The 24,569-nt window shown below is 36.5% G+C and overlaps 2 protein-coding genes across 2 annotated transcripts in view; one reads left to right on the top strand and one right to left on the bottom strand.

The window, feature by feature from the left end:
• Window positions 1-7,980, top strand: part of CD180 (CD180 molecule) — a 12,424-nt gene extending 4,444 nt beyond the window's left edge. The window contains exons 2-3 of the mRNA XM_015812201.2: window positions 4,559-4,725; window positions 6,264-7,980. Coding sequence (XP_015667687.2) covers window positions 4,559-4,725; window positions 6,264-7,980 — 1,884 coding nt within the window. The remainder of the gene's footprint in view (window positions 1-4,558; window positions 4,726-6,263) is intronic.
• An 8,859-nt stretch (window positions 7,981-16,839) lies between these two features.
• The window catches only part of MAST4 (microtubule associated serine/threonine kinase family member 4), an 85,570-nt gene continuing 77,840 nt past the window's right edge, over window positions 16,840-24,569 (bottom strand). The window contains exons 24-26 of the mRNA XM_015812202.1: window positions 21,864-22,000; window positions 20,964-21,145; window positions 16,840-20,655 (exon numbers count right to left, since the gene is read on the bottom strand). Coding sequence (XP_015667688.1) covers window positions 16,898-20,655; window positions 20,964-21,145; window positions 21,864-22,000 — 4,077 coding nt within the window. The 3' untranslated portion in view covers window positions 16,840-16,897. The remainder of the gene's footprint in view (window positions 20,656-20,963; window positions 21,146-21,863; window positions 22,001-24,569) is intronic.

Genomic DNA, 24,569 nt, shown 5'->3' on the forward strand with positions numbered 1-24,569 from the left:
TTTTTTTGCCTATCTTAACTTGTATTTCTATTTTGTTTTTTATGGCACTATTTTTGATAGGTTGGTTTGTTTTTTCCCTTTGTGTAAAGACAGATGCGAAAAATGAGTTAAATAGTTCTTTCTCCCTGTTGCTTGTCACCTTCTTGCCACTTTCACCCACTAATGGACCAATCGTTTCCTTCACTTTTTTCTTGTTTTTTACATGTTGAAAGAAGCTTTTTTTTTGTTATTTTTGACTTTGGTTGCAAGCCTTAGTTCATTTTGAGCCTTAGCTTTCCTCATTTTGTCTTTGCAGGCTCGGGCTATTTGCTGATATTCTGACTTAGTTATGTGTCCCTCTTTTCACTTTCTATACTTGTCCTTTTTATCTTTCAATTGATCAGAGAGTTCTTTATGCAGCCATGCTGGTTTCTTTTGAGCGCTATTTTTCCTCTTTGTTGGTATTGTGCTAGACTGGGCCTTTATTATCTCACTTTTCAAAATTTCCCAAGCCTCTTGAGTTGTTTTCCCCGGGAGGATTCTCATCCATGGAATCCTTCCCAAACCCTCTCTAAGTTTATTGAAATTAGCTCTCTTGAAGTCCAAGACTCTAGTTTGACTGTGTTATATTGCTTGTGCTTCCATAATGTTGAATTCCAATATTGCATGATCACTCCCCCCCCCCAAGGTTCCTATGGCTTCAACAACTTCTATCATTTCATCTCTGTTAGTGAGAATTAGGTCCAAAATGGCTAATCCCCTAGTTCCCTTCTCTACTTTTTGGGAGACAAAGTTGTCTGCTAGGTTTGTCAGGAATCTGTTTGATCTTCCACTTGGTGCAGAGTTTGTCTCCCAGTTGATGTCAGGGTAGTTAAAGTCCCCCATCACTATTGTGATGTGCTTCCTACATACCTTAGTTAGCTGACTAGCAAAAAGTTCATCTATTTCCTGTGTTTGGTTGGGTGGCTTATAGTATACACCTATGGATATGTCATTTACCCCCCCCCCTTTTTTATATTTATATTTGGTGTTTATATCTTGCTGTAGTCAAAGTCCGTTCTCAGCAGTTTGCATAACTTAAACCAGGCAGAATTAAAAATAATATTTATGATAAAAAAAAACAGTCATAATAATTAAAACAAAATTGAAACCCCAACTTCAATTAATCATAAAATACAAGGAGGGTCAAGTCTAACCAGAATCGTCTTTGGAAGAACTCTGTCTTTAGCAACTTCCTGAATGTACTTTGGAAAGGAGCCAGGCTAACCTCTACCTCCTTTTACTTCCTCAAAGTGGGTGACTAAGAATAATTTCTCCCAACATGACTAGTAGGTCAGGCAGATTTTGAGGGGAGTAATCAGTCCTGCAGCTACCCATTTTTGTCCTTGGCTGCAGAAGCAGAGAGTAACACTTGAAGGACAATGACATATCTGAAGGACATGTATTCTTGATCAGCACCTAATCTTGTACAAGAATTAGATCCTGGGTCATCAACCAAGTACCCTACCTTTCTCTGTATTTTAAGAAAGTATCTATATACAGGGATTGGTATCAATTAGGTTTATACATGTTAGACATTAAATATTGATTTATTCTTTTAAGTTATATTACCATTTCCTATAACAAAGCTGAATTTACTCTCACATCAGTCTATTAGAGAACACTGTATGATTTCACTTCCCATATTTTAATATTTTCTTTTTACTAGCCCAGAAAATGTTTCCCATAATAGTTGAGTAATCTGAAAAAAAAGTTTACCAATGAAACTTTGAACCTAAATTATACGATCATACAAAGAGCCTGTTTTGAAGTGTTTTTATTTTTTTAGCTTTTCTATTTTGACTTGTACTGATATTTTCTCATTTTGCTGTGAAGACAGGCAACATTTTTTCCCCCAATCCTTCACTAACTAAACCGGGCAACTAGTCACTTAATGCAATTTCCCATCTACTTTCATCAGTTTGGCTTTTACCCATGAAGAAAACTTCAAGTCAAAACCCCAAAAGGAATTGTAGATTAACAATCCTACTGTTCCTTCTTCACTAATTCCAGAACACTTTACTAAGCTCCTGGGTATATTTAGTTTATGTTAGACTTCAATAGGGGAATATTTCAAAAAGTACCAATTGTTCAAATAAGTCACAAGGATCCATTCTCCAGCTTTTCCCATCTTTGAAGTACCCTGAAAGTTCTTTGTAATACATTGAGTACAATAGTGCTCTTAGGTTTTTATCTGGAGAGTTTTCCATTCTGAAAAGTTAGTCACAACAAGAGTTTGGTTGATGTGGGTTTTATAGCAGAAATATCTAAATGAAATATTAGCTGAGAAGATCTCTCTCTCTCTATTCCCCCATACAAACTTGTTTTCAAAAATATGTTATGGCACCTTAATTTATAATAATCTATACATATCGACTTAAACGTTCCATGAAATCAGTTTGATCTGCTCCTAAATTCATAGCCTCAGTAATATAGTAATACAAATATTTCTCCAAGTTGTTCTCATATTAAAAAAAAATGAAACAAGGAAGCAAAGCAGCTGAAAAACTACATTGACTCCTAGATAGGAAATGTTTAGAGTCAATTTTATCATATTTATTTTCTAGATTTTTTTCTTACATACATACATGAATGAATGAATGAATATGATATTACATTTCCTCAAATGTAATGAATATTACATTTCCTCAACAACTCAAAAATAGCTTAGAGTGAGTAATTTTGAGAAAAAAAGATACCCACAGGAGAAAAATAATGTAATAATTCTGTAATATTGGAAACCTAGAAAGGAAGATCAGCTCCCACCTAAAGAAAAGATGAGCAAGAAATATTCTTTCTGATCCAGGAGATCATTGGTTCTGTCTGTCCTTCCATGTGAATTCCTTCATTCCATCACCTGTCCTCTAAACCTGCTGTGATGGCCTAGTGAATTTGCAACTTTTTGTGAGAGCAGATTCTTTGGTGCAGAATGGGTGGCTGGGGCGGGCCCCAACAAAGTTGCTGGAAAATAGTGATTCCTTACATTGTCATTTTCCATAGGATGCTAATTTTCCATGTGCTATCTAAAACAGAGCAGCAGTACTTATTTGTAGTAGATCAAGTTAGTCTATACCAGGGGTAGGCAACCTTGGCTCTTTTATGACTTGTGAACTTCAAGTCCCAGAATTCCTGAGCCAGCCATGCTGGCTGGCTCAGGAATTCTGGGAGTTGAAGTCCACGAGTCATAAAAGAGCCAAGATTACCTACCCCTGGCCTATACTATAGTATCTAAATAAGGTATTTTGAATGGAAAGAAATTAAAACGATTAAAAATGCCTTATAGAAATAAATGTCTTTGGTTATGCTCTTTCTGTTCACTTTCTAATTATATTTCTAATTGTTCTCTTCTTGACAGGAAAATTATACCCTAGCTGAAGAAAATTGTGTTCTGTAATTATTGTATTTAGCAACGTTTTCTCCAAGACTTTGAGAAATTCACACTAGAATTGAATGCAGTGTGTTTTACTTACATAGTTATTTATTGTGCAACATGGCAGGGAGTCCCATCTGCAGTTATAATATTTTGAGAAATGTTTTCAAGGTCATGGACGCATTTATATAGCCATAATTTTTCAATCATTTATCATTTGTTGAACTGTCAACTTATTGTGAACTCTCTGCATTAAAAATGAACAGAAAGCGTATATGTGAGATTAGTATTTCACACTGAGCTCTTCATTGTACACTAGACACCATCAAAAACCCCTGTAAGCCAGATGTCAACAGCATATGAAATCATGAACTTTCAATATCTTTCATTTGGTTGTTGTTTTTTCCTGTAATACTGTTTTTTTTTAAAAAAAAATTGTCCATTATATGGCAGCAGCAACAGACAAATGGTAGTAATATAAATTTTAGTGAAGTGTCAATAACAGGGAAAATACTGTTAGCATTAATTTTTTAAAAAAATGTTAAACAGAGGGACAAAATGTCATTCTCTGACCCTTTTTATTCATTCCAAAAGGTGCATAATTTTGTGTAACCTTTATAATTTGTCTTCCCTCTACAGAGGTAATGAAAGTTTACCTCAGATTCCTAGCAGTGTCATTTCTAATGATAGCTCAGGTTTGTCCCTGATAGAGCTTTAAAAAAAAAGAGTTAGGGTCAGGTTTCTGATTTGTTCTGTTAGCATATTTAGCTACATGTTGGCATATTTACTTAAAATACAATAGTTTTATTAAAAAAATAAAACTGGAGAGATACACATAATACATTCACATATATCAGTAGTCCTCAATTTACAGCAATTGTTTAAATGACTTTTAAACATACAAGTGAAAAAGTGACTAATAATCAGTCTTCACTCTTAAGACCATTGCAGCATCTCCAAAGTCACGTTATCGAACCTTGGGTGCTTGGCAAACAGCATGGGATTGTCATTTGCAACTTTCCTAGAGAGCTTCTGACAGGCAAAGTCAATGGGGAAAGTCAGTTTCACTTAACAATGTCTTGCTTAGCAACTGAAATTCTGGGCTCAGTTGTCAAGGATTACCTATAGTGATATACTGCACGTATCTAACTTGATATATTATTTTTACAGTTTTTTATTAATACAAGCTACAGTTGCGAAGGTTTAGGATTGAGAGAGATTCCAGAACAATTGCCTTTCACTACTGAAGTTCTTGATTTCAGCTTCAACTTCCTATATCTGCTTCAGCAATCAACATTCAGCAGGCTGAAGGCCCTGGTGCACCTAGACTTAACAAGGTAGGTACGTTGGTTGAATTTTTATACTGCCCAGTTGCAGAATGGTCTGGGAGGTTTACAAAGTTAAAACAAAAACAACTCTATATAAAAAGAATAACATAACATCCTTCTACAGCACCTCCATTTAAAAGCATTCATTCAAATGCTCAGTCAAGACCTAGAAAAACTGGTTTTAAAGAATTTCTTGAGAGCGGACAAAGTGGAGGGCATATGAATTTTCCATGGGAAGCTATTGCAATAGACAGACGTGCAACAGAGAGGGTTCACCTTCTGGGTGTTGCTAGATAGCATTACTTGCCTGACAGGACCTGAAGCAAGCCAAATTTATTGAAGCACACAGGCTGGGCAGACACTATGGGAAATAGACTTAGATTCAGTCTTCCCTTCAAAATTTCAAGATGGTTCACATGACTATTCTTCTGCACCGTTTTATCTTCGCAATACCTCTGTGAGGTAGACCAAGCTGAGAGAAAATGGCTGAGTAAAAATTTCTTAGTGAACCATGATAGTTAAATATGGAATTGAACTCAAGTCTGCTGGGACCTATTACAACACTACAGGTAGTGCTTAACTTACAACAGTTCATTTAGTGACAGTTTGAAGTTACAATGGCACTGAAAAAAGTGACTTATGACCATTTTTCACCCTTATGACCATTGCAGCATCCCCATGGTCATGTGATTTACTCGACAACTCATTCATATTTCTGACCATTGCTTTGTCCCAAGGTCATGTCATCACCTTTTGTGACCTTCTGACAAGCAAAGTCAATGGGAAAGCCAGATTCACTTAACAATGGTGTTACTAATTTAACAATTGCAGTGATTCACTTAACAAATGTGGCAAAAAAATTCGGTAAATGGAGCAAAATCACTTAACAAATTTTTCACAACATAAATTTGGATTCAATTGTGGTTGTAAGTCAAAGGCTACCTGTACTCTGATTATTTTTTTCCATATCTCTTTTTATGCTCTCAGTTTTTTTCATACATTGCTGTTGTGGATGAAGTTCTAAAAGTCTCAATAATAGTTGCAATAATATTCAAAAATTAGAGTTCTAGAAAACATGAAAACTTGCAGCTGTTTGATAATAAAGGCATTGCCTCTATATGTGTACATTTATATGCACATGTCAATATGGCAGCTTTTATTTCTTGTAATATTTGACATCAGCTTTAAAATGTTACCAGAACTTGTCCTGTACTTTCATGTATAAATTTTATTTCCTACGGTGTTTTTCAAAGATTCATTCAAGAAAATAAATTTGAATAAATCTTAATCAGAGTTTGCAAGCTTGTTAAGACTCCTTCTGAACTTGTAATTGATAGGTATTTGTCTTGTTTAAAGAGATATATCATGATGTACTTTGATAACCATCTAAAATCTGTTAATGTTGATTGGATCTCTAAATTTATTGAAAAATGAAATGTTTCATTTAACTATATGGTTACCTAATGATAGTAAGATAAGGCATCTTTTTCAATTATATCCACAGTTGTGCTTTGTTTTTAATACCAGATTTTGTTTTCTTTTAAAAGGTGTCAGATTAATTGGGTGTATGAAGGCACTTTCGAAAGCAATATTTTCCTGGAGACCGTAGTTTTTACTGGAAATAATCTTCTCTTTCTGGCCTCAACAGCGTTTATGGGTCCTCAGTGTCTGAAGCATCTTGATCTAACCCAAACAGGGATCACTAAATTAGCATTTATCCCAATGCAGGATCTACACAACATAGAAACACTGTTACTAGGAAGTAACCATATCCAAACATTGGAGCTGCTATCAGATTTTCCAACTACAAAGCTCAAATACTTGGATTTACAGATGAACAATATACAAACAATATCAATTAGAGACATAGAGGCATTAAAACAAGCTAACAATCTGACTCTCAATCTTAGGGACAACAAGATCATGCACATAGAGCCCAAGGCTTTTAATTCATTTTCCTTCTACAGTTTGGACTTTGGCAGTTCTAGTAATATTTCTGTAATATTGGATGGATTGCAAGGTGTCAGCACTGCTATCCTTTGGCTCGGCACTTTTTTGGGTGTAAACAACCGTCCTATTGAAGAGAGCACATTGCAAGGCATATGCAACATCTCTGTAGACTATCTCACTCTACAATATCACTCTTTCCTAGAACCTTCTGGTGACACTTTCCAATGTTTGTCCAAACTGAAAAGATTGGACTTGACCCATACCTCCCTTTCTAAGCTACAGAGTCTTCCTCAGATGAATTTACTGAAAGAATTAAATCTCAATCGGAATAACTTTTTGAATCTCTGCGACATCCACTTTTCTGTTTTCCCTTCTCTTACCCATCTCTATATCCAGCAGAATCAAGAAGCCATGGAGTTGAGTTTGGCATGTTTTGAATCCTTATCAAAGCTTCAACACCTTGATTTGAGTGGGAGTAACATAGAAAGCCTAGATTGCTGCAGCAACCAACTTCATGGTCTGATTGGCTTGCAACACCTTAATTTAAGTCACAATTACAAACTTTCATTTCATAACACAGCATTTAATGAATGTTCTAACTTGAAAGTTCTTGATCTCTCTTTTACACGTATTATCATCAATAATTTTCAAGGCCCATTCCACAATCTACATTCTTTGCAGATGCTTAACCTTTCTTTCTCTTATATTGATACAAGCAAGCAGAATATTTTGCAAGATCTAAGCAGCCTGCTTGTCTTAAATATGAATGGAAATACCTTTAAATCTGGCACCATTTTCAATGATAACTTTTTTCAGAAAGCACCCAATCTCGAGGTGTTAACCTTAGCTTCTTGCCAATTAATAGCTATAGAAGCTAATGCATTTTCTGCCCTCAGCAAGCTAAAACATGTGGATCTGCATCATAACAATCTTACTGTATTCTGTTCAGATGTGTTTTCCAATTTCAGGAACATTTATCTCAATTTTGCCAATAATGGGATCCATATTATCCCACATGATTTGTTGACTCGACTATCTGGCCAGAGTATAATCAATTTAAGTTACAATCCACTGGAATGCACCTGTTCTAATATTGGACTATTAACTTGGTACAAAGAAAACATAGATAAAATTGAAGATTCTGAACAGACCTTGTGCGCTGAGCCCAAATCACTAAGCGGTACTAAGCTTTTCTCTATAAATCTGTCCTGTGGATATAGCACTGCACAAATAGCATTGATTACTCTTGTTGTGATAATAGTAATTGTAGTGACCTTCATTTTGATCATTTATGCTTTAAAGCAAAAATATTAACAGACAGAAGCTTTTGGGAGAAAGTAAGTATGTAGGAATTTTTTAAAAATATAGAAATATATCATTATATCAATGTATTAGGTGATAACAGGATACCCCAAGCTCTCATTGTTGTGGCAGATAGTAAAGTGATACCAAACCTATGACATGCATGTCAAAGGTGGCACACCATGACATTTTTGGTGCACTATCAACCAACAACACTAATCTTGAAAGCACACTCGGTTTTCACACAATTTTGGGAGGCTATGAGACTGTGCTTTTGCATAGCCCTGGACCCTCCGAAAATGAGTTTGTTTTACTCGTGTTTCATTTTTGTAATTATATGACATTTCTTTATATAAAATACATAGCGCCACACGATTGGACTGTATTTTTTAAAATAACTATGTAGAGAATTATTTCTCTTTTGTTCGGGGGTGGCGATGGCGGTAACACACCAGCAGAGTCAAGTTAGTCATTTTCCAAATTTTTGATATGCCAAGCTCCAAAGTTTCACTATAATATATAAAAGTTACTTATTTTCACCTAACTCTGCACAGGGTTTAATACCAATATATTAATATACCAGAATATACACTTTTTTTTACACTGGTGGTTTTATGAGTTGTTTCTTCTTGTAAATAAAGATGAAGTATACCTTATACCTTCTATTACATTTCACAAAATGTAAACGTATTTTACCTGTAATTCTAAAGCATAGTTTAGCTTCAGTGACAGAGCCTACAGTTCTGTCCTTTTTTGCACCCTATTTTCTAGAACAGGGATTCCCAACCTTGCTGGCTTTGTGGACTGGCAGTGGTGGTGGCAGTGGTAAGGGAGTAAGGGATGTTTTGCGTTCGTGCCCACCACTTACACCAATGGAGTTTTGCAGCCTTGTCAGCCACTTGCACAGCCCAGTTCCCAACAGGCCACGGCCCGGGGACGGGGACCCCTGTTCTAGAGTAACCTTAAGGATATTGGTCATGATGGGTTTTCTTTTCTTTTATTATGATTTGCTAGTCTGTGTGAACTTAAACATTAGAGAAGCATACAGTTAGAGGTTCTGATCTTGGTTCATGTCTGCATATTATAATTGCATTTTACTGCTAAAAATGACAGACTATAATTGAAAATCAAAATGTTTTATTATCAAAATTCATGAACATAGCCCAAAAATGTTTGATTAATATATCTAGGCCACAGGTCAGCAACCTACGGCTCTGGAGCCGCATGCAGCTCTTTGAGCCTTCCCCTGTGGCTTCCAGCTTCCTCTGCCATTTGCAGAGAGAGACAGAGACAGAGAGAGGCACTTGCGCTTCCCTGCTTAGCTCTCTGTCTCTGTCTCTCTGTCTCTCTCTCTCTCTGTGTGTGTGTATGTGTGTAAAAGAGAGTGGACTCAAGGTGTTCTCCGACAAGCTGAAAAGCTTTTTGGGCGGGGCTCCTCCCTTTGCTGCGTCTCTGCAGGAAGCAGGAAGGGCAAGAGAGAGCTAGCTAGCCCAGCTATGCTGACTCAGGAATTCTGGGAGTTGAAGTCCATGAGTCATAAAAGAGCCGAGGTTGCCTACCCCTGAGCTTGTTGGAGAACAGCTTGAAGCCAGCTTGCCAGGTGAGCAGAAGATTGGAGAGAGAGGGGGGGAGAGAAAGAAAAGGTGTAATCTGGTGAAAAACCTGACCCCCCCTGCCTTGTGGCAGCCCCTCAGATACTGGAACACTGCTATCCTGTCTCCCCTATTTCTTCTTTTCTTTAGACTAGCCAAACCAAGTCTTGCAGCCATTATTCGTATGTTTCAGCCTCCAGGCTCTTCTCTGAATTTTTTCCAAACTCTCAACATCTTTTTTGTGATATGGTGACCAAAATTGGCTGCAGTATTCCAGGTGTGGTCTTACTAGGGCTTTGTAAAGCAATACTAATATTTCACGTGATCTTGATTCTATGCCTCTGTTTATACAACGCCTCTTCTATGCCTCTGTTTATACAGGATTGTATTAGCTTTTTTGGTTGCTGTTGCACATTGTTGGCTCATAGTCGAGTGATCGTCCACTAGGACTCCAAGGTCCCTCTCACAGTTACTGTTTTTAAGCCAGGTCTCGCCCAATCTGTATTTGTGCCTTTGGCTTTTCCTGCCTAAGTGTAAGACTTTGCTTTTCTCCACACTGAGCAAAGTTTCACTAGCTCAAGGTTGGCTCAGCCTTCCATGCTTCTAAGGTCAGTAAAATGAAGACCCAGATTGTTGGGAACAATAGGCTGACTCTGTAACCTGCTTAGAGAAGGCTGTAAAAGCACTATGAAATGGTATATAAGTCTAAGTGCTATCACTATTGCTATTAGCTCTGGGTACTTAAAAAAGAACAAATATACACTTGTTTCTTTTCAAGGTTTAAAAGCAGAAATCAATATATTAAAACTGATTCATGGGTAAATGTGTTCTAATGTAAATCTTGTAGCTATGCATAGCTTTTTAATGCTTATATTCTGTGGATAATTTTGTATGATCTCTCTTTAGAGGGACATTATGTTCATGGGCACACCATACTACTTTATCCTTTCCCAAAGTTAGATGCATTCTCAACCATGTATGCATTCATTTTTCTCTGCATTAATTTATAACAAAATGCCTATTTGAACCAATGTATAGGGTTTCTGTACAGGAAGTCTATAAGATAAAAATGTCTGACTTACAGACAACTTATACTTATGAATGGGTTATTACTAAAAATGGTGGACCACATTCTCCTTCTTAAGCTAATAAACTGCTGAAACCCTGTTTTAATATGCAGCCTGTTTTCATGTTCATGAAGACATTGTGTAGTTTCAATTTTTAACCAGTTTCAGGAAGGAGAATGCCTTCCACCATTTTTACTAATAGTCAGACTTAGGAATGGAACTTGCTCTTAATCTGGAGATTGCCTGTATTTTCAGAAAGACTTTACCTTCATTTATCAATTGTTGTTTTGTGCTTGGTACATTGTGTATGTATACGTGTATGAGAGAGACAGAGACACATATGCATTAAAACTTAAGTTTATAAATTAAGCCAAATTTAATGCATAGGCTTGTGGTCAAAGCTAGAACATTAATTTTTAGAAATTATTTTTGGAGAATTTTTGGGTTATTTTTATGTGTCCATGATTATTTCTGCAATTCAAATCTGAATTGACACAGAATTTCATACACTATACCAGTGGTAGGCAACCTTGGCTCGTTTATGAGTCGTGGACTTCAACTCCCAGAATTCAGGAATTCTGGGAGTTGAAGTCCACGACTCATAAACGAGCCAAGGTTGCCTACCCCTGCACTATACAATAATTATATCTCCAAAAGCTAATATAAATTTTATGGAAAATGCCTTACTAGAAAATAACAAAAAACCTTACTCTGATATGTAAAAAAAAACCAAGAATATTTATTGATTTATTTAGAATTGCAAAACACACTAACACAAACATTCTGTAGAACAAAGAATAAGGACTACATATGATTTTTAAAAGCTTTTAAGATAATATAACTTACTAAAATTAATAAAATATTGAATAGAACAGAACAGAATAACAGAGTTGGAAGGGACCTTGTAAGTCTTCTAGTCCAACACCCTGATCAGGCAGGAAACACTATACCAGTTCAGACAAATGGTTGTCCAATCTCTTCTTAGTTTCCAGCCATTCCTTCTTGTCTTGTCATCAGGTGCTTTGGAGAATAACTGGACTCTTCTTTGTGGCAAACCCCGAGATATTGGTAGACTGCTATCATGTCACCCCCAGTCCTTCTTTTCATTAAACTAGACATTCCCAATTCCAGCAACCGTTCTTTATATGTTTTAGCTTCCAGTCCTCTAATCATCTTTGTTGCTCTTCTCTATACTCTTTTCTAGAGTCTCAACATCTTTTTTACATTGTGGCGACCAAAACTGGATGCAGTATTCCAAGTGTGGTCTTACCAAGGCATTGTAAAGTGGTATTAACACTTCATGTGATCTTGATTCTATCCCTGTTAAAGCAATCTAGAACTATGTTGGCTTTTCTGGCAGCTGCAGCACACTGCTGGCTCATATTTAAGTGATTGTCCACTAGGACTCCAAGATCCCTCTCACAATTGAGTACCATCTATACTATACCTGTGCATTTGGTTTTTCTTGCCTAAATGTAGAACCTTACTTATTGAAGTGTATAAATTGTTTCACTAAGCTGTGTGGTATTTTCATCAAAATGTTCCAATTCAAAATAAAACTATTTGGTTTAAAAAAAAAATCCAGATGTTGTGTTAATTACAGAAACATTGTTATTAACTGACAAAATGTATTACCTTTGATGGAAACATTTTAAAATAATTAAATATACTATTTAGAACACAGGTGTCAAATTCGATCGTGTCATGTGATGTATTGTGAAGTATCGTAACATTTTTTTCTTTTACAGAGCCGGGGTGGATGTGGGCCTGTGATGCATCCACCCTGCAGGCCACCAGTTTGACATCCCTGGTTTAGAATATTATGTGGGGATATAGAATAGAGTTGTATTTAATAAACTATAAACACTTTTGTATTGATGCAGTTTATAAGCCATGTTCAAACGAATACTCATTTTTCTTTAGATACATCCATTGCCAGTACATTTGATGGGCCTACCTACTCAGTCACATTTTGTCAGTGTTCATTGCATCTACACATCTTGGGATATGGCAAACATGCCATTAGATAATTCCATCCACTCAAAATACTTTACTCCATAAACCTTTGGTCAATGATCATGATACAATATTGGTTAATTAATCGAACTCTTTTCTATACAGAACTCAGTGGTGGAAAATATGTTTGTAGCCCAGTAAAGGCCTAAAATAATCTCCAATAAAATGCTATTGATACTTCCAGAGTTAGAATCCAGTTACCCAGGAATAATTTCTTTAATTTTTTTCTGAATAATTAAATGCCAATGGAATATGCCTTTCTTCTATGATATGTAAAACATTTATTCTGGAAATCTACTCTATGACCTAAAGTCTACAATGTTGTATAAATCTGTAACCCAGGGAACCAAACTATTTGAAAACCAGCTACCTTCCACTTGATAATCCCTGGCATTCTTTCCAACAATCTTGTGCTGTATTATTATCTATTCCATGGTCACAATGATAGAATAAAAAGGATCCTCAATTTTCTTCACATACCTGTATCAATTTCTCTGTTCCAGAAAATGTCATAAGTCATAGAAACATTAAACTTATTAAAGCAGCCTCATACAAAGAAAATTTATATAAAATGTTTTATAGAGGGCATATGACACTGGTTAGATTAGCAAAAATGTTTAAAAATGTATCAAATAATTGTTGGAAATGCAAACAAAAACCAGGTACCTACTATCATATTTGGTGGGTATGTCCTAGTGCAAAGAAATTTTGGTTTAAGATTCATATATGGCTGGAAAAGATGACTAAAATACAGATAGTATTTAAGCCAGAGCTGTTTTTGTTGCGAATACTAGGACTCAATTATGGAAAAGAGAATTATGAATATTTAATATTACATCTATTGACAGCTGCGAGAATAGCATTTGCCCAATTCTGGAAGAACGAAAATTTACCATCTGACCAGATTATAATTACAAAAATTTTAGAATGTGCAGAAATTGATAGATTAACCTTAGAGATTAAAGAGAAAGAAGACTCAGTTTATTTTAAAACATGGGAAAAAATTTATCAATGGTTAGCAATACGATCTAGCGAGAAAGGATTGTGAAGTTTACTAGGATGAATGATAGTTATTGAGTAACTAATATTTTTATGATTAATCAATTCTAATTGATTATAGCTATTTATCATTATATTAATTACTGTTCTCTAGTATTTGTATCCGGACATCAGTTTGCTTGCTAAAGCGTGGAATTATTGTTGGGGGTAACCCCATTTTTCTACCTACCCTTACCCTAATCCCTCTCCTGAACCCCACCCAACACCCATATTGATCCTATCCTTTCCTTATCCTTGTAAAACCTAATAAAATATTTTTTTTTAAATGTCATAAGTCAGAATGGATGTGCTGACATGTTTACATCTTTACACAGGCCATTGGACAAAGTGAGCATACATAACATATAGTCATAAATAAAGTCTTTGTGTACTGAAAAACACTCTAATTTGGTTGCTGAAGTTCTCATATATGTACTTTCAAGTTTATTGGAAATGTTGCTGTTTGTTCCTCTTTCTTATATTTTTATAAAGATTTACTTTTTTATTTTTATTCTCAATTTACAAATTGAGAACAAGTCTATGATCAACAATCTTTCTTCTGTCACTCTTTCATATTTCACTGAAGAATGAATCATATTTTGTTTCCAGGCGACAGAATGTTTACCAACTTTCTTTCCTTTTCTTATAGCCCCCTCCACATAATTCACATGAACCTCTGGTGCACTTTGTACTTATCAATATAACAAAAAAAATATTTCATGCACATTCTTGTTCTATTAAATCCTTAATATTTAAAATGTAGTATTTTAGAATTCAAGAAAGCCCGTTCAAGCAATAAACCCAGATTTCTTTCATGCCCTTTTTTATTTCAATATTGTCCAACTTTCCATGTATAAATATTTGCATTTAATAGGCAATTTCTATGACAATCATGGGGATCTCTTAAAGAAAAGAGACTGCAAACACTTTATTGCAGAAATCCTAATCATTTTTTATATAATTTGATAACTAACAGTAGGGGATACTACAAATGGACATTATAATATACAGCCACACAAAGACTGACAAGTAATACACAATTCAGAGGACCTCTAACAGTTTACTTTAAGGTAAACGTTAACGAACAAGGAATTACATGAATGCGAACTCAAGTGCTACCATATTTTCAAAATGAGGGGAAATATTTGGCAAAAGTGATAAAGCACTATATACAAAATATACATTAAAAGATACATTTGTAAACAAGATAGCTAAATGTGCTTTAAAGAAAAAAAGTGAAAGGGTTTTCTCCCCCCAGTACAACTGTAAACTATGAAATACTTCCCAGAGCGCGACATTTTGATTTGGGGGCACATTTGCATTCAGTTTTATTCCCAAATCACAGATTCAGACTATAAATGACAGGAATACCTGAAGAGCATTTCTCCTTCTCTGCTTATTTTAAATAATTCATGAGTGGCAAATGAATATACTACCACTCGATGGACATTTAGAAACTGGCTGCTGATACCATTTTCTGAGGCTTATAAATATGAACAAATCCCATCTGGTTTATTTCTTCCCCAGAGAAATGCATTTAGCACACTTGTAAAGATCTTTATAAACAGTCAGTTTATAATTAGGTTATGCTTGGCGGTCCATAGTTAGCAAACAGGAAAAATGCCCTGGAGGAGACTCGTCATTAAATAGACTTCTATAAGGTATATAAAAAGGAAGAAAAATTAATGAATTCTCTTTTCATTTTAACATTCTCGTCTATCATAACCTTTGATGTTTTTATTTAAGTTTCCAACCAAATCAAGTTTCCTTCAAATGTCATCCATTTAAACTTATTTTATGAATCATGAAATTAAAGTAAGGCTTAGGAACACTAAACAAAACATGCTCACATTCTAGCCCCAAATAGCTCCAACATTTTCTCCCCTTTTAATCTAAAAATGTTTTTCTTATTTTAAAAAATTAACTTATTTTCTATACAAATAAATATCATGCTATGAAATGTTTACAGATACTTAATATACTTCAACCAGAATGTGACTCCTAGCATCACTTGCAAAAAAACAGCAAGTTTAATCTACAATGTAAGGCCCCAGCTAAGTATTTAAATGTTATCAGGTACTGAATATATTATCTAGATAAAATGATGGACAATGCATCCTTTCACCACTTTTGTCATAAAACAGCAAAGAAAACTGAACCACTAAATGACCAAATTTACCTGTCATCATAGCAAAGATGAAATGTGGTCCTAAGAGATTTGCTTCTACCTAAGTATCATATCAGAAAGACCAAACCATAGTTAATATGACCTGAATAAAGATGAGTATGCTTAGCATGCCATGAAGAAAAAGGAACATGTGGATATTTCCTTTTATTCAAAAACTGTCTTCTAACAAGGAAGTTTTATGTGAGAAGACAATAGAAGTTCTTTCTGTTTCCTAACACCAACACTGAATAAAGACAATCACTGTGCATTAAAGAACTGCAGTTCGTTCATTTAAGCCAGTGTTTCTCAAATTTGAGAACTTTAAGATGGGTGGACTTCGACTCCCAGAATTTCCCAACAAGCATGGATGGCTAGGGAATTCTGGGAGCTGAAGTCCACACATTTTAAAGTTACCAAGTTTAAGAAACACTGGTTTAAATGAGTAAGTCTAGCTCACCTACAAAAGTATGAATCTGTAGGTCTTAAAGCTATGCAGCTAAACTCATTAGAAAGCACTAGATTTTGATGTTCTTAGATTTTTATAGTGGGTGTACAATTCTGAACAAGAAAAAAACTTTCTATTTTCATCCTCCCATTAGAGCAATACATTTGTGGGATCAGTTTAGTCCTAAGCTTTAGCAATTTTGTTTCTTCTTTGATTATGGCAAATTGGTGGCAAAGCAACTCTTAAAAAAGAGTAAACAATACAATCAGCAGCAGTTGGATACTGTAAATCAAAACAAACACACAAAGTATTTACAGTGAACTTGCCATGACCAGCCGCAACCCCAGGCCCACTTTACCTTAAGTCTCTCAAATTGTAAAAGTATTTCTATACAAATACCATATGCTAACAGTTTAACCGGTAACATTTGGGAAGACATTTATGAAAGGGGAATAAAACTCGAGTCTTTCTTTACAGACCCTGCTTAAGTGGCACACTTTTTTTCTAACAGAAAATACTACACAGTGCTGATTTTTGGGAAGAAACAAAAAAGACAGACAAGGAACTCGATTTTCATCCAAGATGTCCTATTTGCAAGCGACTACTAAGAGCTCTTTTTGTGAGGGCTGTGTCTTGAGGGGTCTTTTCCTCGTTTTTGCCGGGAAGAATCTTTGTCCAATGAAAGTGCATTGAGAGAGTCATTTGTAGTCCCTGACTTTGGCAAATCTTTACCTACATTCTGTTTTCTTATAGCAGAAGACTGAGGCAGACTGGGGTCTCTTCCTTTTATGTCCATAGTGCTGGCAGAGTGAGACCTCTCCTGACCTCTGGGCTTTCCCCCCAAATCTGAAGTAAGAATTTGCTCTTCTTTAAGGGGCGAAGTACAGTGAAAGTTCGATAGCGAGACAGTTTCTGTTCTGCCATCTGCTGAGGAGGAAAAGCTGTTTTGCTTTTTGACTTCCTTGCAGCTTGGTTCAAGGGGCGGTGCTGCTGACAGCACTTTAGCCTTTGAGGAAGGCAAAACAGGGGCTTTCTGTCTAGGTTCTGGGCAGCTGAATGGGCCATCCAGCTGCTTTGCAGTGTTTCCAACCGCACGACATGAATTCTGCAATGTGGTCAAGGAGGAATGTTTTGTTGGATTGGTTTTACTCCCTTCTGCCGGTTGCTTTGGATTTGTGTATCCTTTTCCTTTAAAGTCCTGAAAGTTCTTGTTACCCGTGGCTGACTTTTCCACAGCTTTTCCTCTGGCATCACAAGCAGAAACAGAGAGGCTGGAATCCAATTTCCTGCTATCGCTTTGAAAATAAAGTGCATCGGTACATTTCCTTCCTTCGGGTTGTTTTTCTGGAGTAACTGTTGGGTTACCTGAATCCTTATCTCCCTCTTTGTTCAGCAAGGGACACTCTTTTGCAATGGATACCTTTGGCTTGTTCCGTAGATGGAATGGCTTTCGATCAACTGGATCTCCTAAGCTTGCTGTCTCTTCCTTCTGAAAAGGCTTTGTATTCTCTGTTCCCTGGCTTTTACTAAATGGTTTAAGCTGACTTTCACCAATGGTTCTATTGAGCTGGACTGGTAGTTCTGATCCACGTTCTATAACCAAATTCTGTTCTGTCTGTACCTGTCCGTTATTTAGCTTTCTCTGAGAGTTTGAAGAATGTGAGAAAGAATCCAAAGTGATCTTAAATATGTTTTTCCCCTCCTTTCGAGAACCAGCCATTCCCAGTACACCGTTTTCTTTTTCTTTTACCTGTGTAGCTAATGGTTTATGTGCAAATTTTTCAGAATGTTTTAATTTAGAGGAGCAAGCGTCAAGAACATGCTTTGGTTTAACAGTGCTGTTCTCCACAGCAGGCCAGAGAGTTTCTTGATTGCTATAACACATAGGAACATCTGCTGCAGATGGTCTGTTGAATGGTTCTTTTACTGCAGGAACATCAGAATTGCTACTTTGTGGCTTAGAAGCAAAATTAGGTTCCTTATCAGCAGTTGGAGGCTGTGTGTTTTTGGATTGCCTCTGCTCTTTTGATCCCAGGTCTCGAGGCTTATCCTTTTGCACAGTTGCAGCCACCATTGTTTTTTCTGTTTTAACTGTACTGAAACACTTTGGGGAAAGCAAAGCATTAGTTCTCAGTTTAGGCATGCCAAACTCATTTCCTGAAAATTCTCCAGTGATGTTTTCATCTTCCTTTGCAGGCTGTTTAAGCATATCCTTGACGTCTTTGGGCTTCATCTTGGAATTTGATGCCTGTACTTTTGCTGTACCACATGCTTGTAAATGAGCAGTTATATCCAAAGTATACCTTTGACTGTGCTTAGAGTCTTGATTCGAAACCAAATCTGGAATGAGGCTCTTCACTAAGGAATCTGCAGTCCTCTCATCATCAGTCTGTTCGGTTTTCATGTGGCTCTCCAATACTTCTTTAACATGCTTCTTCTCTTTTCGTTTGCCTTTTTCAGTATTCCCTTGTCCATGAGTAGCTCTGCAAGTTATCAAAGCAGAATTCTGATTCTGGAAGCCATTAGATTTCATATTGTTTGCACTAACCTGGTTTGTCTCTTCTTTTTGACAGATCTCCCTTATAGAGGAGTCATCATTAGCACTGAAACTAGAGCGTGGTTTTCTTGACTGCTGTTCAATCATCACAGATGCTGCAATTGAATGCTGTGTGTTTTTATTAGGCTTTGAGCTCTGCAGCTCTACAAGATCAGATTTGTATGGTTTGGATTGTTGGATAGTTGGTAGCACCTTCTGAGATAATGGCTCAACTTTCAGGCTGTTGTCACACTGGGGGAGTTTATCATTTTTAATACTCTGCTCACCTTGGAATGCACCTGAAGACATATCTGACTTTGAAGCCTGTGGCCCTGAAAGTAGAGCAATATCTAATGTACCTTCAATTGGTTTCAAGCAAGAAATAGATCTTCCTTCTAACTTGTAATCTGAAGAACTCTTCCAGGCCAATGATTCCGTGGAGATCAGGGTTGATTTCTCCATGCCAGGTTCTGCTCTGCTGTTCAAGGTTTTGAGGGGAACAAAAGGAATGGAACTAATCTGAGCAGCATGAGCATTGCTAAGAAATGATGGGCTTTCAGCAAGTGAATTGGAACTCTGCATAATATTTATAGGCTTAGTTGAATTAAGCTGTTGGCACTCAAGCATGCTTGCTGCCAATTTGGGCTTTAGTACTGGACTGGAATTGTCATCACTTTCTTCGGAAGATATTTTCTTTCGAAAATAATCTATATTTGCAAGTTTACTATCTAATCTTTCAAATTTGACAAATTCTTTCGCTGATGCATTTTTATCTACATTTCCTTCTTTTCCATTTGCCAGCTTCTCAGATGAGTGAGGCAGAACATCTAGCAATGTGCATGGAGGGGAAAGTCTTTTGAAATCATAAGACAAATGACTAAGTTCATTAAGTGCAGGGCTATGACATGACATACATGCATCTGAAGCACTGTATTCATTGGACTTCAGGTTTGTATTCTTCTGAAGAGTATCTTTCAGTATGCCGCCTGTTGACTGTGTCTCCAAAGCTGTAATTTTAACTTCAGAGTAATTTGATCTTTCCAAAGCTTTTTGAAACACGTTTTTGCTATCCTTGTCATCCAGGCATGAGATAATAGGGTTTTCTGATTCACTGCAAAGTTCATGTACGGTACTTGTTTTCTGCAAATATTCTTGCTTTTCTGCCAGATCTTGCTTTTTCACAACTATCTTGAACTTCAATTTTTCTCTATCCAGTTCATCAACAGATTCTTGCCTGCCCAGTTTCCTGGAAAGGGGGCGTTTTAAACAACCTTGTTCTGCAGGCCTCACTCGTGTGACCGAAGGAGATTCCAATGCATTCTCCTCCAGACTCTGAAGAGTTATATCACGCTGGGATGCTTCTCTATTCACCTCTTCCTGAGTTACTTCTAAGCTGTGTTTGCGTGAGCATAAGTGTTTCTTGTCAGTGCCATAAGAAGGGGCAAGTTTTTCTTCTGACTGAACCCTTTTGAGCAGTGGGGATCTTGGTGGCTCTGCACTCTTAGGCCTGACAATATGTCTTACAATAGTGGGAGGAGAATGCATTTTACTGGGGAAAGCCTGAGCTATTTTTCCATTTCCTATTGAATGACCCAGTAAGGGGGATGGAGATCGCTGAGGAGAGGTTGGCTGAGGTGTTGGAGATGGAGTCCTTGCCAATGGTGAAAGGGGAATATTGCCAGCTGATTTGCGTCTTCCAGATCTGTATCTTGATCCCCCAAGCTTGGGTCCTAAACCATGGAGTGTGCTGGGTCTAATATGTCCTGAGCCAGCTGGAGAATTGGGTGCACTTGAACTTGGAGAACTACTTTGGGAAGAATTTGTTCCTAGGAGAAAAAACAATAACAAATGAAACATTATCAAGTTCTTCATTTCAACATTCAATATCATAGAACACATTATTTTCATAGAATCTACAGATCATGAAAAAAATATTTCTCAAGTGTGATACAGATAAATATTATCAGAGATCAAAGATCATATTTCTCTAGCCTTAGAAGTTTTATGTTTGACACTCATATAGACACACAAGAAACTTCATGAAAATAAGCTCACCGTCACACTAACTGTGCGGTTAGTGCCTGAGGAACTTTCCATTTCTTTCACTGAGAATCTTTAATCACCAATTCCTTACCTGAGGGGAAATCAGGGGTGGAACGAAGGCTTGGTGTTGGTGATCGGGGAGACAAGCTATGAGTTGGAGAACCAGGTAAGCTCTCTCCTGATGATAATGATCGATTCAGACAGGAGAAACTCCGACTTGTATGAAGAAGAGGTGAGGGTTGCTTAGCCAGCTTTTTGAACAGAGATCTCCTCCTAATACAGAAACAAGAATTTTTCCCTTAGTAGTTAAAAACTTACCAATGTTTTACTTTACATTGCAGCTAGATGTTTAGGCACTTAAGTTGTAAATCACAGAGGTATTTGTTAAAATCTACATACTATAAGAGTTAATTTCCAATGTTCTATTCTAGAAGTCTGGGATAATGCTTTAATAACAAGTGCCAGGCATCCATCCATCCATCTATCTATCCATCCATCCATCCATTGCCCATCTCACCTGAGTGACTCTGAGCAGTTTACAAATAGCAATAACAGCACTTAAAAGCCATATGGTAAACACTTTTTAAAGAAATCCTAACTAATCAAAATCTTAATTTCTGAAAAACTCTTGAAAGACAGATCTGCTGTAAAAAGAAAGAAAAATCCCACTACCCCTCATATTATTTACATGTAAACACATAAAGTAAGGATCACCACCCCAGCAACTTTCAAGCAGATAAACCATTATAAAAAGCACAATCTTAAATTATTCTAACGAAATGATATGATTCTAATATCCTAATGAGACATATGATTAAAACTTTGGAGATTTTAAAAGATTTTGAGGCAATATTTAATGCTAGTAAGATTAAGAAAAATTGGAAATCTTGAACGGAGTGAAAATACTATTTAAAAAGATACGTCTAACATAAAGAAGCACATATTATAGAAGTGTTACAAATTTTCTCTTCATTAAGGAATCATAACTCACCTTTCCAAACTCTCCTTCTTTTTTGTTTTCTTACTCCGTCTAACCATTCGGCCTCTATAGCTATTCTTTCTAGCCGGTCCTGTTTTTATTGAGGTATTTTCAAATGGGGTAGTAGTAATTGACACTTTATTGCCACTCTGTTAAATAAGAAAACAGGATCAGACAATATGGTACCACTATAAAGTCTTTATTAAAAAAAGGAACAAAATAATCAGAATATGGGTCTAATATGTGAACTAGGAAAAAAAAATCCAGTACATTGGTGAGTTCCATCACAAAACCGTAGAGATTGATATACTGCTGAGATATTAAAAGGGAGAGGAGAGATGTTCACTTCAACTTGGTTGATTTTTATCATCACTATTCTTTTGTGTCTTGATCAGTTATCCCTGGATTTGTATTTAATAATATATCTACAGCATGAAAAAGTTTGAGAAATCCTGTTTTCTATATTTATATAGATAAAAGAATTTTTTCTATCACTCTCATGATCAAATCTTAGTTTTTGTTAAGCAAAGCCATTATAAGTAAGATTTTTACTATGAGCAGTATTTTTCTTGCTTTTAGTTTCATATTACAAGTGATGTTAATTTGGAATGTCCCCGTAGCCACATGACAATGATTTGGGTGCTTGGCAACTGGCTTGCACTTATGATGGTTACTATTTATGGCCTTCCCTACAGTTTCCTACAGCAGAGTCGATGGGGAAGCCAACAGAGAAGATTGCATTGGTGGCGCAGTGGTTAGAATGCAGTTGTCATGTGTCTGAGTAACGAAACACTTAAAAGGACTTTTAGGCATGTTTTTTCCTAAAACCATTTATTAATGTTACAGATGCGTCAGCACAGCATGGGGGAATGCTTAGATCTGCTTCTCTTCCGTTATGCCTAATATTCTAAGCCTTTTCCACTCCCTTATTGTAAGGTCATGGTTCACATCTTCCAAGCAACTTGGAAGTTGTGATTTACTTCCGGTTTCTTTCTCCCGTGCTATCCCTATGCTCCTCCCTCTTTCCCAGTTGCTGGTTTAACTATATATATATCAGACAGTTCTGCACATTGTCAAAGCAAGAATATACAGTATTTGCAGTGTTGACAGCAGTACTACTTCTGCTGACTGCCTGCAGTTTGGCAGTTCGATTCTCACCAGCTCAAGGTTGTCTCAACCTTCCATCTTTCCGAAGTCAGTAAAATGAGAACCCAGATTGTTGGGGGCAATATGCTGACTCTGTAAGTTGCTTAGTGAGGGCTGTAAAGCACTGTGAAGTGGTATATAAGTCTAAGTGCTAGTGTTATTGGTACTGCAAGTCATTCTGGTAAGTCCCCCAGCCCCTCCACCCAGTTTGTCCCTCAGCGCTCCTTAGTTCTCACCCCACTGCACTTTTTATCCCCTGGCTACCTGTACTTATGGCCCACCATACTCTTATCCCCAAGACTTCCTGCATTTGCATGTGGCCTGCACCCCTCCTCCCAGGGTCGCTCCCCCTCCCTTGTGGCACCCCCAGATGCCTTACCTGGAGCTTCCATGCTTCCTGCTTAACAACCTGTGCATCTTGGATTATGACGGCAACCAGGATTGGAATTGTTGTTGCTCACAATACGGTCATGTGATGTTGCAGTTTACAACTGCATCACTTAACAACGGTAATTCTGGTCCCAATTGCCATCATAATCCAAGGACTATTTGTATTACAAATCTTTTTCAAACTCACAGGATTCTCAGATACAAATTGTTATTGAGCATTGAATCGGCTATCCAAAGCAAAAGTAAAATAAAGAACTGCCATTTTAAATAGATACATCTAAGCCCCCTAGGTATGCCTAAATATCTGTTCGTAATCTGGTTAGGGATTGCAAAATTCCACTAGTTGTTTTTTTTTTTAAGCATTTTTTGCCAATCATTAAGAGTTAGCTGCCTGCAACAAACTGTGTTTTTGGCCTCAGGGCATTAACCAGAGTCTTGGGGTGTATAAACATTAAGCCAATTTTGGATAAATTAAGTGAAAGGAATAACAAATTAGGTATGGATCACAACCACGAGAATTCTGCAGCCCAAATGGGATTACTGAAAATTCTGAAAGTTCATATTCACACAACCTTAGCCAGGTTGAAAAAGACTGAAGTAAGCCATATGATCCTCGTTAATGCCAGAACATATACATTGTTTATGCAGGGCTACAGATTAATAAAACATACCATACGTTCTATGTAAACTTAAATATATAGCCAGTAGTGCATTAGCCGAATTGTGCAGTTATCTTTATACTTAAAATGTCATACAGTTTAATCCCCCCTATAAATTAAATCATGGTAAGATTTTTACTGATATTTTTTACAACACAATATTTTTAAATGACTTTATAAAAATCCCATTTCCTAAAACTCTTTCATTGTGCCTTCCATTTCATTGTACAAAAATAAAACTATTTTTTTTTAAAACCGTCCTCAAATGATTTGAATTCACACACTTTTGGTAATACAGAATATACAGTATAACAAGATGTGACATTTTCATCTATTGAGAGAACAACAATTAAAAGTTATAGCAAATTCTCATGAGAGAAAACATGGTCTTAATGATATACTCTGAAGGCCCGTTTTGTTCCACCAGTTGCTGAATTGAAGCCGACAAATTATATATGGTGATAGAATCGTAGAAGAGGTGTTTTTTTTTCAGATAAAGCTAATTATCTTTTTTTAAAAAATT

This window comes from Protobothrops mucrosquamatus, unplaced genomic scaffold (assembly GCF_001527695.2).
Source record: "Protobothrops mucrosquamatus isolate PMUCROS unplaced genomic scaffold, P.Mucros_1.0 scaffold75, whole genome shotgun sequence".
Lineage (NCBI taxonomy): Eukaryota > Metazoa > Chordata > Lepidosauria > Squamata > Viperidae > Protobothrops > Protobothrops mucrosquamatus.